This window comes from Hipposideros armiger, unplaced genomic scaffold (genome assembly GCF_001890085.2).
Source record: "Hipposideros armiger isolate ML-2016 unplaced genomic scaffold, ASM189008v1 scaffold_671, whole genome shotgun sequence".
Taxonomy (NCBI): Eukaryota; Metazoa; Chordata; class Mammalia; order Chiroptera; family Hipposideridae; genus Hipposideros; species Hipposideros armiger.
In genome coordinates this window covers 516,430-531,364 of record NW_017732021.1, presented here as the reverse complement: position 1 = coordinate 531,364, position 14,935 = coordinate 516,430, and the positions used below count along the sequence as shown (strand labels likewise).

Sequence of the window (14,935 nt, the reverse complement as noted above, 5' to 3'; positions counted from 1 at the left end):
CTGGCTTTATAGAAAAACAGTGGGGAGGGTGCCAGTGTACGTTTGAGAATGATGCCTTCTGTTTCCCGCCTGCAAAATGATCTGTACCTTCATTGGCCACTTCCTTCATTGGTCTCCCACCTCAAAGGAGAGGGTGTATTAGCACCTTTCCGGGCCATGCCATCCCTTCTATTCTGAACCCCAGACCCTTCATGTCCTGAACTGTATTTTCCAACTGACCCAGTTCTCACCTGTACCCCACTCTCTCACGTGGACCTTTGTCGTTGCTTTTAAACCTCTCATGTCTTAAAAACAATCTGTCCCCAGTTGCACACTCCTCTCTGTCTATCAGCCTAGTTCTGGCCTTTGTTTCATAGCCAAGCTTCTGCTTTTTTCTTTAAGCCTCAATTTTCTCATCTCATTACTCCTTAGCTATAGCCATGTGTCATTCATATCAACAATTCCAAAAAACTGATTTTACCAAAATCACCGGTGGCCTCTCGGTGGCTGAATTCAATGAGTTATTTTTTCAGCCACTTTGCAGCATTTAACAATGTTGACCACATCTCATTTATAAAATTTCTCCTCCCTGTGGTGTCATAACACCGTTCTCTTGTATTATCCATCTGTTTCCAGCTGCTCCTTTTTTAGTCTCCTTCACAGGTTCAACATCCTCTTCCTGTTACATGGACACTCTGCCTTCGGCCTTGCCCCTCTCCATCTATGCTCCATTTTCTATAACTACTGCGTACTGGTATATTTATATTTGCTTGCATGGTTCTATCTGGTATACCCTTTGCATCCACCACCATTCTCATTAGCCCTGTCTACTATGTCTTCAAGGTTCAGCTCAGGTTCTTTCTTCTGTAGGAAGCCCTCTCTGCTGAGCCCCACGACATTCACCTTGCATTAATATATAGCGCTAGCATGGAGTTTATGATAAAGTATTATTGTATATTAACTTTGGGATCTCTTTCTGCCTCCTACCAGTGAGAGCATATTAATTGCAGGTATGGACTTTGTCTTAGTTATCTTTTATCCCTAGTACCGAGCACAAGGTCTGACTAGCACACGATCGTCACTCAATAAATACTTGTTCAATGCATTACATTAATACAGTATCATGTTTTTAAAAATTGGCAAAAAGCAAAAACCTCTCCTTCTTTATGTATCCAAGATAAGACACGATATTTACCTTGGCATTGACACATGAGACCCTTCACACTAAGATCCATCTGGCTGAGCAAACCTAGCCTATCTTTCAAATTTTCCCACCCTCCATATGCTCATGCTCTTCAACAATTCATTCACCATTGTGTCGTTCTCTTTCTAACACGTTCTCTATCTTCAACATATGTCTGTCTCTCATGTGTATATCTGTCTGCCTGCCTCTCTTTCTTAAATCTCTACTCATTTCTTTTAATGAAAAGTTTTGGAATCTTCTAGGCAGAGTGGTTGTTTTATCCTCTATGAGTCAAAAGCACTGTGTTTCATTTATCTGCAGTCTCTCTTATTGTGACGTATGGTGATGCACACATTTCTGCTGTGTTTGCCCACCAAAGTAGACCACTGGTATTCTTGAGGAAAAGATAATTTCTTGCTCATCATTTTCTCCCTGTACCAATAAATAATTAGCACTCAAATGTCAATGTTGTTATAATAAATAAATGATTTCCAAAAAACCCCCGGAATTTATAGTAATCCTCAACTCAGGGATAAAGTGGCTAAGTAATATTTTCAAGACCAATGAAATGTATTTCCCAAAGGCTAATATCATTTCTGTCTTCTACCTTTCCTTTGTTTTAAATTGTCCTTATGACTTAAATATTGTCTGTGCAACCACACCTCTGTTGCTTTTGTGATGTTCTGTGGTTGTTCTAGTTTGAATGTACTGTGTTTTCCATGAGACTGTAAATTCCTCAAGGGCATGATTTGTTCAATTCTATTCTGTGTGTCTTACAATGTGTCTAGCATAGTGGGAAACAATACATTCATTCATTTAAGCATTTATGAGCATGTCTGGCATGTGCTGGGCATTGCTAGTTGTTGGGAATGTTGATGCTTTTTACCTAGAGCCACAAAAATTATTCCAAGACTAGCTAAGCAGAATACAACCTATACCTTAAAAAAAAAAAAGGTGTGTCAAAATGTGATAAATTCTGTATGTTCATATTGTGGGTAAAAACCAAGATTTTTAACATTTTACATACATTCAATTTAAATATTAAAAATCTCCCCCCTTATGAGCAATCCTGTCGGTTTATATTTTGCTTATGCCTTTTGTTTCCTCTTTGGTGATTATGTCTTCATGGTTTTGTATATTTTTCATTTCACATTGTATCTTTCTCTTTGCATCATAAAATTATATATTTTGCATACATATACAAAGTGTCAGGCATTCTAGACATCACACTGAGGTCATTTTATTTACAAACTCTCCTGCCCAGAGGTAGCTCTAGTGCTATTTTAAAACAAGAGTGAGTTTGCATCCTGGAGAAACTAAATAAGGGAGTAGAGTTCTCACTCTATTATTTTTATTTATCCCATCTTCTTGTGAGATCAGAATTAGTGGAAAGGCTATTAATTCACACCCTGTCATCAAATGCAGGAAAACAGGCTTTCTACATCATGGGGGAATTTAGAGTAAGCTCAGAGATTAAACACAAACACAAAAAAGTCATTGCATTTTAAGAATTCTTTGAAATTCCCTTTCAAATGGTAGTTTCCCTTGCAGATTTTGATTTGTCTGTACTGATTTCATTAGTTTTCCATTTCTTCATCCATTCATAAAAATAACACATTTCAGGGGTTTTTTGTGTGTTTTGTTTTTTTCTCCTTTGTTTGTTTAGTTCAACTAAAACAGCCATTGTTTATTTGGTTATTATTTTCGTTTCCTCAGTTATTTGTACTTTAGTCATGACATTTTCCACTTTATTCCTAAGAAATTTCAAACCCTCAGGCATTTAAACTTATATATGCTAAGAATGAAAGAGTTGTTCCCTGTTTATTTTTCTCTCCCAACTCTCCTAGGATTGTTATTGATTAATTATAAAAATTAAAATATTTATTTGCCAAAAATTCAAAACTATAATTGTTATCACATAGCACCATTAGGAATTACGTTATAATCAACTTTATTTTTCTAGAGATTCACTGCTTTCTAGAGTTGCACATATTATAGGGGTGCATTCAATAATAGGAAATGTATGAACATATGTAATCACTTACCTAAAATGAAATTACATTTTAAACAGTGAATGAGGTATGAAAGACCCACAGAATCGACATTACTCTGAAGCAGCGTGATGATTGATAACCTCAACTTTGGCACTAAATAAAAACAACACTTGGCTATTTTTAAATTACTACTAAATACAGTACAATAGAGGACTATCGTAATGGGTTAGTAGTCTATCAAAGATAAATACTGGGCCTACAAAAGTAAGGAAGCATATTGTTATACACTGAATATTTGTGTCCCCACCCCTCCAAAAAAATTATATGTTGAATCCTAACGCCAATTGAGATGGTATTAAGAGTCGGGGCTTTTGGAAAGTGATTAGGTGAGGAGGGCACGGCTTTCATGAATAGATTTAGCACCCGTATTAAAAGAATCCAAGAGGAGCCCTTGCCCCTTCCACCACGTGAGGTTATAGTTTGAAGGTTACAATAAGGAAGCCAGTCCTGACCAGACATCGCCTTGGACTCTGTAGCCTCCAGAACGTGAAAACTAAATGTTTGTTGTTTATAAGCCACACAGTGATGGTATTTTTGTTATAGCTGCCAGAGCAGACTAAGATAAACACTGAACTAAAAAGAGCCTTAACATGTTCCAAAATTCTGAAAATCAGTAATTTTACTTAATTCCCTCACAGGGATCTGGCCTGACTGACATGCAGTTCTATAAATGCACATGTGTGTCTCATTATCATTTTATATAATTTATGGAAGTATTAATATAGTTTTAATGAGTAAATATTTCTAGGTTACACAACTGCCTACTCATCTTTATATAACTGAAACACAAAAACTCCGAATTTGAAGAAAAATAAAAGGCTGGGTATTCAGCACTATTAGTGTCACTGTTCCCAACTTCTGAAAGTGTTCATTTTTAATTTGTTTTCATTTATAAATAAGTTACATTGTACTTATTTCAGTAGTATGCATATCTTGAAATATATTTGTTCCATGAGTCTTTAATTAAATGTGTTTGATTTGCTACCTCCCTCCCCCCTAAAAAAATTAGAATTTACAACTGGAAGAAGTTTCTAGCAATGACCTTGTGCACATACCCTCATCAATTTACGAGAAAGCAGACTGAAGCCCAGAGAAGGGTGAACAAGAGGAGCCGGGTCATATTCCCAGGAAATGGGTGAGTTGCAAATGAAAGTGCTCACTGATACCTGTGGAGATTTCCTCTCTACTGTATACCAAACAAAATCATTTATTTGCTAACTATTTGCATATTTTTCCTAATAATTTGTTAGGTAGCTAAGATATGTGGAATGTATTTCTGAACAATTCAAAATTGGAAGGGTACCACTGAAATGCAAAATTTCTAATTGTTTTGTATTTTAAATGATATGCATAAATGCATCACTATTCATGTCCAACAAATAACATGTAAATTCCATCTTATAATTAAAATGCAAAGGGTGCCAAAAAATGTATACACATTTTAAGAAAGGAAAAAAACTGTAATAAAATTGTAATGTTCAATACAAGCCAATAACAAAAGATGAATACAAGTCATGTGTATACATTTTTTTGGCATCAGTAACATTTATTTTCTTATCAAAATCACATAATAAATTTCAAACTTGTTTTTCGGAAGAAAAAGACCATCAAGAAACATGAATGTGTGATAAATATCCGTATTTAGACCATCTGTCTATCTTCTTCACCATATGTCACTGTATTAATTGCTAATATCATCCGTATTATGCATCACCTCATCTGTAACATTATTCCATGAAACTAAGAAGGCATCAATAACAACTACTGAAAAACACCTGCTATATGTGTTTCTGGTTGATAAATTTCAGCAGGTTCTGGTTTGCTCAAGGGCCAAATTTTCTAATTGCTTTTGCATAACAGGAGACCTTCTACCAGGGCAACTTTCTTTCATTACAACCAGAACATTAGTATCTTCTTAAATCGTTTATTACAAATAATTAACTCTCCCCAAAATATTTAATCAAAATGTTTATTTGGCAACTATCATGTGAACAAAAATATGGGCATAATTGTCACTGGGCTAAATATTATAAATAAGAATAAAATATGAGTAGGGGTTTATATGTGAAGGAATTTAGCAAACTATGACCCACAAATCTATTAATAAATACTGTTTAATGAAGGTCATAGCTCTTAGGTTTGGCTAGTAATTATCTAACATATAAATTGTATAACCATTTTTCACTTTGTATATGAAGAAAGGAATTTAACCTCATTATGATCTTTCTATTTACTCAAAGGCAATACATGGATAGACCACACTGGTAACTGTCCTTTTCTTGGCAACAGTTGAAACAGATCCACTGAAAACTCAAGCATTTTAGAAGTGTTAATTATTTTTTTCTTTCTGAGATGGTTTTGGTTGAAGGAGAAAATCTACTGCCCATGAAATGATAAAAAAAACAGAATTCAATGTTAAATTTTGCAGTAAAGAGATTAAATGTGAAGTAATATGAAAAGAAGGTGTGTGTGTGTGTGTGTGTGTGTGTGTGTGTGTGTGTGTGTATAGGGGGTGAGTAAAGGAAAATTGAAAATGTCAGGAAATAATTTTTGGAGGAGGTGAAAGTCGAGTAAGACATTGAAAGTTGAGCAAAATATGGTTAATAGGTATGCTTTCCATTCAGGACAGGTCAGATGTATATGAAAAATAGGATGGTGATTTTGTTTAGTATTCACCTGCTGGGATAATTGTGGTATAGTTAAAGAAACAATTGGATGGAGACAAATCATGGATGATTTTGGAATCAGGTGAATTAACAATTATTATCATCAACAGCACCATCACAACCACTAGTACCTTTACTAATTAAGTGTTTGGGTTTAGCTCACATACCAAGTTCTTTTATATGGATTATCTAATGCCACCCTCATATAAATTCTTAACACCCTATTAAGTAGGTATTTGTTTATTTACTTATTAATATACTAATTAATTTATTTTGGATTCCACAAATATTAATGAACATTAGTAGGTATGCCAGATTAAATACTATATGGGATATACAGTATGTAATTTTTTAATTTTGTATTTATAAACAAGCAATACACACAAAACTAGGTAATAAATAATAATGTTTTCTTTACAAGAGAGGTACAATCCACTGTACAGTTAAGATGAAGAAGATAATTGATGATTGATTGAATAGAGTAATTAAAAGGTGACTCCCAGGGACTTCCAGTCAACATGGCAGAGTAGGTAAATGCTGTTCTCATCTCCTCCCACAACCACACCAAAATTACAACTAAATTACAGAACAACCACTCTTGAGAATCACCTGAAGTCTAGCTGAGCAGAACTATAACTGAGGATGTAAAGGAGCGATGTTGAGACTGGCAGGAGGATCAAAGACACCAAATGGGCTGTTCCCACCCGTGTGTGGTGGTTAAAAATTGGGGGGGATATCACAGCTGTGGAGTCCCCACTGAGCAGTGAGGAGTCCCAGCTCTACACTGGGCTCCCCACCCTGGAGCACTAGTGCTTTGAAAAGGAGTCCCCACAACACCTGGCTGTGAAAATCAACAGGGACTCAGTGGGATGAGACAGAAGGCTGCTGTAGAGCCAAGTGTCTTCTAAAAGGGTCCTAGCACAGACTCAGTCCCTCACAAACATTTGCCCTAAGCTCCAGCAAAGGGACACCAGATCAAAAAGTGCCAGGGACATATGGGAAAGAACCACATTGTCTGGCTTCAGGGCAAGGGCTAGAGGGGCAGCTGTCTCTGGGACTAAAGTGCAGGCAGGTACCATTGTTCCTTTGTTGACTCCGCCCCTCACCCAGCCCAGTTGGTGCAATCCAGCGCCAACTCTGAGTCTCCATCAAACTGGCTAACACAGCCCTTGCCCACCCTGGTGATTCTCTGAGACTTTGTCCCACCCAATTTTCTCAGTAGGCATGATCCTTTTTCAGGGGTTGATTCACACAAGCTGACAGCCTGAGCCCACAGTATGGCATGGCCTGCACCTCTTGCTAAGCAGCCACCATCCCAACTCTAGGGCCAGCCAGCCTCAGTTCACAGAATTACCACTCCCGGGCACCTCCAAGCTGCACAGGCAGCTACCAATGGCAGTTCACTTTGTAGCTCCTATCAGATGACCCTGACCTCGGTCTGCATTGAAGCCCCTCACAAGAGGCCTCAGAACCAACAAACCTGGTTGTAGGTTTCACACCACACTAGAGCACTACGTAAAGTTAGAGCCACAAATGACACACCCAAAAGGTTGACTCAGCTGGTATCAAGCCCCACTAAAGTTAATCCCACTCCAGAATCACTCCCCAAAAAACAGCTTTCTCAGTATAGTCATGGCCACTCCCCACAGCCAGGGAGACTGAGGATCAGTCCCACCTATTGGCATGCCAACAGCAATCAAGGCTCAACTACAATAGGAGAGCACTCAAAACCACACAAGAGACACACCTGGAGTACCTGGATCAGGTGAACAGGGAGAGTGCGTCACTGGGTCCCTCAGGACACTTACTACATTAGGCTGCTGTGCTAAGACTGGGGAATGTAGTAGATCTACTTAGTACATAGAAACAAACACAGGAAGACAGCCAAAATGAGAAGACAAAGTAACATATTCCAAATGAAAAAAACAACAAACCTCCAGATAAAAAAAACTAAACAAAAAGGAAGTAACCAATCTACCAGATGCAGAGTTCAAAACACTGTTATAAGGGTACTCAATGAACTTAGGAGAAGTATAGATGAACTCAGTGAGAACTTCAACAAGTACATAGAAAACAAAACAGAAAAAAACAAAACAAAACAAAAAAGAACCAGTAAAAAATAATAATACAATAACTGAAATAAAAGAACACATTAGCTGGGGCCGGCCGAGTGGCACATTGGTTAAGAGCTGGCTTGGGATGCCGGCTCTGAGCAGCAGGGCCCTGGTTAAGATCCCACATGAGGGCCAGTGACACTGCCCTCTACAGCTAAGATGCTGAACAACAGCTCGATCCGGAGCTGGGCTGCCATGAGTCACCGGCGGTGGCGTAGGCTGCAGTGAAGCTGCAGTGGGCTGCCATAAGCTACCGTTTGGCAGGCAGCTGATGTGAGCTGCCAAGAGCCGCCGTGAGCAGCCATCCAGAGGCTGTTGACGGATCTGCCTCACCCAGGAAGAGTGCAATGATGATACCAACATGGGCCAACATCCTCCACAACTAGACTGAAGAACAAAAGGACAGCAACTTGTCTGTTCCCCCTCCTCTGATTCCTCAGCGCTATTCCCCTCCCCCAATTTCCCAATAAAATCTTAAAAAAAAAAAGAATACATTAGCTGAAATCAACAGATTACTTGTATCAGATGATCAAATCAGTTATTTGGGAGATAAGGTAATGAAAAACACCCAATCGGAACACAACATGATAGTTTAAGGAATCTTTGCAACAACATCAAGCATAACAACATTCAAATCATAGGGGTACAAGAAGAAGAGAGAGAAGAAGGGATTGAAAATCTATTTGAAGAAATAATAACAGAAAACTTCCCTAACCTGGTGAAGAAAATAGACATACAAGTCCAGGAAGTGCAGACAGTCCCAAACAAGATGAACCCAAAGAGGCCGACACCAAGACACATCATAATTAAAATGCTAAAGGTTAAAGATGAAGAAAGAATCTTAACAGCAACAAGAGAAAAGCAGTCCTTTACCTACAAGGGAGCTCCCATAAGACTGTCAGCTGATTTCTCAACAGAAACTTTGCAGGCCAGAGGGGGGACTGGCACTCAATTTTCAATGTGCAAAAGACAAGGACCTACAACCAAGATTACTCTACCCAATGAGGCTGTCATTTAGAATCTAAGGAGTAAAGTGCTTCCCAGACAAGAAAAAGCTGAAGGAATTCATCACCACCAAACCAATATTACAAGAAATGTTAAAGGGATAGCTTTAAAAAGAACAAAAATGAACGAATGAATAAATAAATAAATAAATAAATAAATAAATAACATGAATAAGGAATTATCACAAGAAAAATAATTCTCACATAATAAAAGCAGTGGATCAACCAACAGTAAAGCTGATACAAAGGCTTAAAGGCAAAACTTGGAAGATCATGTGTAATTGCAACAGTAAATTAAGTGATACACACAAATGCACACACACAAAAGAAGTAAAATAATAAGAAAAATATAAACGTGGAAGAATGAGTAAAAATGGTAGTGATTTTAGAATGAGATTGAACTTAAAGTGATCATGGTAACCACAAATCAAAAATCTACAAGAGATATACAAGAAATAAAGAAAAAGCAATCCAAACACAATACTACAGAAAATAATCAACATACAAAAGAACAGAGCAAGAGAATAAGAAAGGAACAGAGAACAACTACAAAACCAATCAGAAATCAATTAATAAAATAGCAATTACTACATACCTATTGATAATTACTTTATATGTAAATGGATTCAATGCTCCAATCAAAAGACAAATGGATAAAGAAGAGATGGTACATATATATGATAGACTATTACTCGGCCATAAAAAAGAATGAAATCTTACCATTTGCGACAACATGGATAGACACAATGGGTATTATGCTAAGTGAAATAAGTCAGATAGAGAAATACAAATACCATATGCTTTCACTTCTATGTAAAATCTGAAAAACAAAATAAATGAACAAACAAAACAGAAAAAAACTCACAGATTCAGAGAACAAAATGATAGTTGCAAGACAGGTGGGGATGGAGAAGCTGGGGAAAAGTTGAAGGGATTAGGAGGTACAAATTGGCCGTTACAAAACAGTCATGGAGACGTGAAGTACAGCCTAGGGAATATGGTCAGTAATATTGTAATAACTATATATGGTGTCAGGTACATGCAAATTCTGTTGGGGGAATAACTTTGTAGGTTATATAAATGTCTAACCATTATGCTGTACACCTGGGACTAATATAATATTGAATGCCAAAAATAAGTGACTACCTGATTTTAGCCAGCTTCCAGGAGTTTTGTATTTCTTTTGCCTTTTTTTCTACTCTTCCCCTAATTATCCCTCCCATTACTCCCATAAGTGGTTCATGCCCTTGGGCCTTAACAGACCAAAAAAAAAAAAAGGGTTTTCCTGGGACCTTCCAAATAAATACTGATTGAAAATTAGTCAAAAATTTTAGTCAAATCAATCAATATTAACTCTCTTAAATGTTTCCGAGTTAATAAATGATCAACTCTCAAACAAATTCTGTCTTGGAGCATCATGAATGTGTAAAATAAACATTTTATGTATCATTCAAGTGGATAAGTCTGCTTATTTGCATAAGCTCCAGTTTTTGGGTATCTATTGCATTTTCAACAAAGAAATAACACTTCCATAACTGTAAATTGGCAAACAACTCATATCCATATTCCCATTTATGGAATAAAAATTATTGCCTGAGTTTGTGTAAAATCCATTAATAGTAATTTTGGAATCACTTTTTTCCTTCAAATTCATAATTTGCTGTTTGTCTGAACTTTCAGCCCCTTTAAAATCACCATTTCTTGACTGCTCAACCATGCCATACATAGACAGAAGCTATATTAATAACCTCTCAAAGGTGCAGTGCACTGATACTGCTATTTATGCTGCTGTCTGGGAAAAAAAGCATATTTTTTCTGTTCAAGCACCCATGAGACATGAAAACTATTCTTTGTTCAGACTCACAGTAGATAGTCATTTCAAAACTTCAATTACTATTTCAGCATGTTCCCTCCATCACCGTTTCCAGACCCACAGCCAGTGATTTCTAATAGCAAAATGTACTTTATAAACCATGCACACATGTGCTTTGCATAAAATGAGCAAATAAAGCTATGTATAAATGATTAAAATCTGCAGAAAAATGTAGAATTTAGATGAAATAATATCAATATGTGTATTGTGAACATGTAAATTTTATACCTCCCAGCTAATGACAAAAGACTATTGAATGAATAAAAAAATGTATATACATTTCACCTACCTTGAAATCAAAGAAAAATAATCATACATTAATATTCAACAAATATTCCTTCAGATTTAAGTTAGTATAGAGTGTTCTTTGTGGTATCGGATTTATGAAAAATAAAATCATGTCACCTTATTTCTGCCTTTGAACAATTTACAACATAATAAATATGATGTATTCTTTTTTATTGAAATGAGAGTCTTGAATAAAAAAATATTGTTTATAGTCTCATTCTTACTTTATGCAGACCTTAAATTCCATGATCTGGCTATAATTTCTCTTCTTGTGTGAAATTTTGTTTCCGCAGTAACATTAATCTCTTTTCCTTAAATCTATCCTCTATTTTCCCATTCTTTTTTTTGCCACTGAAAAATGCACACCTCTAATGTATGTAAAACTGAAGCAGGATACTTGAATCACACCATTCTGAAGACATGATTTTCATTATATTGTTCCTTATAAACTGTAATTTGCTTTGAGTGGAAGACATCATAAAAAATCAACCTTATACAACTTACTGTTCTATTCAATGTTAGGATATTAATAAAAGTAACTCTTACAATGCTTATAATCCACTTTATAAAGAACAATGCAAAATATTTCCGATCTCAAAGCCCGGAGAAAAGTCTGTTTTTGTTGTGCATTGTTATACTTGTATTTTGTATACAGTGGTTTCCATGTACACTGATCAGGTTTTCCTATTTGTTTGGCAGCTGTCATAGTTACGTCTAATGCATGCACCATTCTTAAAAGTTGTTTACCAACTTGTACTTAAGCTTTTAGGATCATGTAACTATTTTACCCACTTTTCTCATTATCCCCACTTCACTATTTATTTATTTTTAATGCTCTTGCATTATACCTCATTTTGTAAGCTTTTGAAAATGAGAAGGGTAATGGATAAGCATCTATGTGTGACAGGAATGTTTTACTTGAACCTGAGAAAAATCTAGATTCTTTCTTCTTCTTACTCTGGGTTGCTATTGCCAAATGAGTGGAGTATACCTGCTGCTTCCATTTCATCATTTTCTGCTCCCTCCTTAATGCTCTGAGATCCACCTTCTCTCCATTCTATGGATAATCTTATTAAGGACTTTGTCATTTTCCAGGTATTTTAGCTTCGGAAAGTGACTGGATTTCTCGAAGCCTTATATTCCTCATTTCTAAAATGGAGATTAAAATGGCTCCTCCGGTTTGTTTGGAGGATTAAATGACACAGAGAATATGAAGTGGCTAACACAATGCCAGGCACATAGTAAGTGCCTAGAAAATGGCACCAATGATGACAGTGTTGTAGTAACGGCAAGTAATCTCCCAAGCAACTCTATTTTTCAGTTTCTTCTAACCACATGAGATTTTTCTGGTCTCACAGACTTGAACATTCATCTTTGACCCTATCTTGTCACTGTTTCCTTCCATATCCAGCCAGTTGTCAAATATTATGTCTTTTTCCCTTTACAGTAGCTCTCACATCTGTCCCTTCCCGGTTCTTCTGATATCACCCTCATTCTGTCTGAGAGTAAACCACAGGGTATGGTGAATCAGTGAAACTGTTCTCTGAGAGAGAAGGAGACTAGCAGAATTTTGAGGACTAAGGCACTGAAATACGCAGAGAGGCCTTTATAACAAATAACAGCAATAAACAAGTAGTCAAGAATGCCAGTGGGCTAGGCTGAGGTGCTCACATTGAAACACAGCTTAATATAGTTTAGAGAAAAAGAGGCCTCATTTAATTAAGACAGAAATATTTAATTCATGCAAAGGTGGTGGGAGTAAATCTTATCTGCAGTTACTGGTAATAAGAAAGCCAGAGCACCCACTGATTTGTCTTAGTTTAATACCTACTGCCACCAACATCACTACCATTGGACACATAAGCAATTAAAATGGTAAATCTTACAAGTGAAGGTAGAATTATGGTGAAACAAAAATGCCTACCATCCACATCAATGCTTACACAGGGTAATTTGTGATTTTAAAAAAAGACCAACTAAGTTACCAGTGCCTTGTATTATATATTTTATGATCCAATCTGTTGCTATGTGATTATTAGATTGGGAACTCCTTGGGAACCTAACATAGTAGTTCGCACAGTACAGATTTTCAATAACTGTTGTTAAATACAGGAGCTCAATATTTCCTTAAAGACTGCATTACACCTCACAGATTTAATTAAATTTTGTATTCAATAGAACATTTTTCAAACTATTAAAATGTGCTAAGAGAGTAATATTGTTTCAAAGCCGTTTCCTTACCTTTACAGACAGGCCTGTGATCACTCCAAGCAGCAAAGACTTCCGCGATCCGCTGACAAGTGATGCTCTTAGCGCCCTGTAGGACGTAATCTTCATCACAAGAAAACTGCACAGTCGATCCAAGGCTAAAATTGAACAAAGGGTTAAGAGACAGGATTAGAAGCATTGAGAATACTGATCAGGCTCCTCTTCTACTGGCAATATCTAACAGGTCAAAAATATTCCATCGTGACAAAAAGTAATTTTTCTACTGGGAAAGCAAAATATGAAAAAAAAATAATGACTTGTATGAATGTGTACTAAAAGTTATAAACGGATGAATCTGCTGTAAATGAATAACATGCAGATATTGGTACTAAGTTGTCATCAAGTTTAATTATCTTGTTATTAGTTGTAGAAGTCAAGGTTAAATAATTGACTAAGTGTCCCATTCTAAGAAGATGGTAAATAGGAAGGAAAAAGTGGACTTCTGGACTTGAACCCTCATGCTTGTGTTCACACCACATTACAGTCCTTCTCTAGCAGGTATTTATATGTGTGTTTATTTGGACATGTATTTACACATCCATGTCTACTTATGTATCTATGTATACACACATACACATGCACACACACATACATACCACACACGCACATGTATATATGTATGTATATAGGTTGCAAAATTGTGCTGATTGTTTTTCATATAAAATTCACCCACCCTTTACTATTTAACCTATTGCAATTTGGATTTTGTTTTCCCTTTCCACTGAAAGTGAAGTTACGAAAATGATAATCCTTTAAAACCTTATTGCTAAGGGTAGCATTTTTTTTTCTCTGAAATAAAAAACTGACTTTGTATTTTCTTACTGAAAAATCCTTCAACAACAACTCACTAGCAAAAAACATAAAGTGCCATTTCCTTCATGAGGCATAAAAAATCCTCCCAGCAGTATGTCCCGGCCAACTTCCTCATCTCGTCTCTAACATAGTATCACACGCGACGGGCACTTTCAGCAGCGGAGGGTTTCTGCACACACCATGGCATTTTCTGTCTGCACTGCTCTCCCTGGTCCTTCCTCCCTAGAGGGCCTTACCTGCACCCTCGCACCCAGCCTGCGCCTGTACAGCTCCTGTGCAGTTCCCTGAGCTTGGCGTGCAGGGCATGACATGATCACATTTTTGTTGTACAAAAATATCTCTGGAACAATGTAGAGGTGAATTTGAAAGGAAAACTAATAGAGAAAAGGCCAATAAGAAAATAACTCAAATAATTTAGGCCAAGGGTCGGCAAACTCTGTCACACAGGCCAAATCTGGCCCACTGCTTGTTTTCGCAGAGCCCAGGAATTAAAAATGGTCTCTATACATTTAAACATTTGAAAAAAAATCACCAAAAAGATAATATTTTATGAAATGTAAAAATTATATGAAATTCTGATGTCAATGTCCATAAATACAATGTTATTGGAACATAGCCAAAGTCTTTCATTTATGTACTATGTATGTCTGTTTTCATGCTACAGTGTCAGAATTGAATAACTGCAATAGAGAG

At 36.6% G+C, this 14,935-nt stretch overlaps 1 protein-coding gene across 1 annotated transcript in view; it reads right to left on the bottom strand.

The window, feature by feature from the left end:
• The window catches only part of LOC109372874 (CUB and sushi domain-containing protein 3-like), a 275,626-nt gene extending 262,058 nt beyond the window's left edge, over positions 1-13,568 (bottom strand). The window contains exon 1 of the mRNA XM_019626382.1: positions 13,403-13,568. Coding sequence (XP_019481927.1) covers positions 13,403-13,568 — 166 coding nt within the window. The remainder of the gene's footprint in view (positions 1-13,402) is intronic.
• Between the last annotated feature and the right edge of the window lie 1,367 nt (positions 13,569-14,935).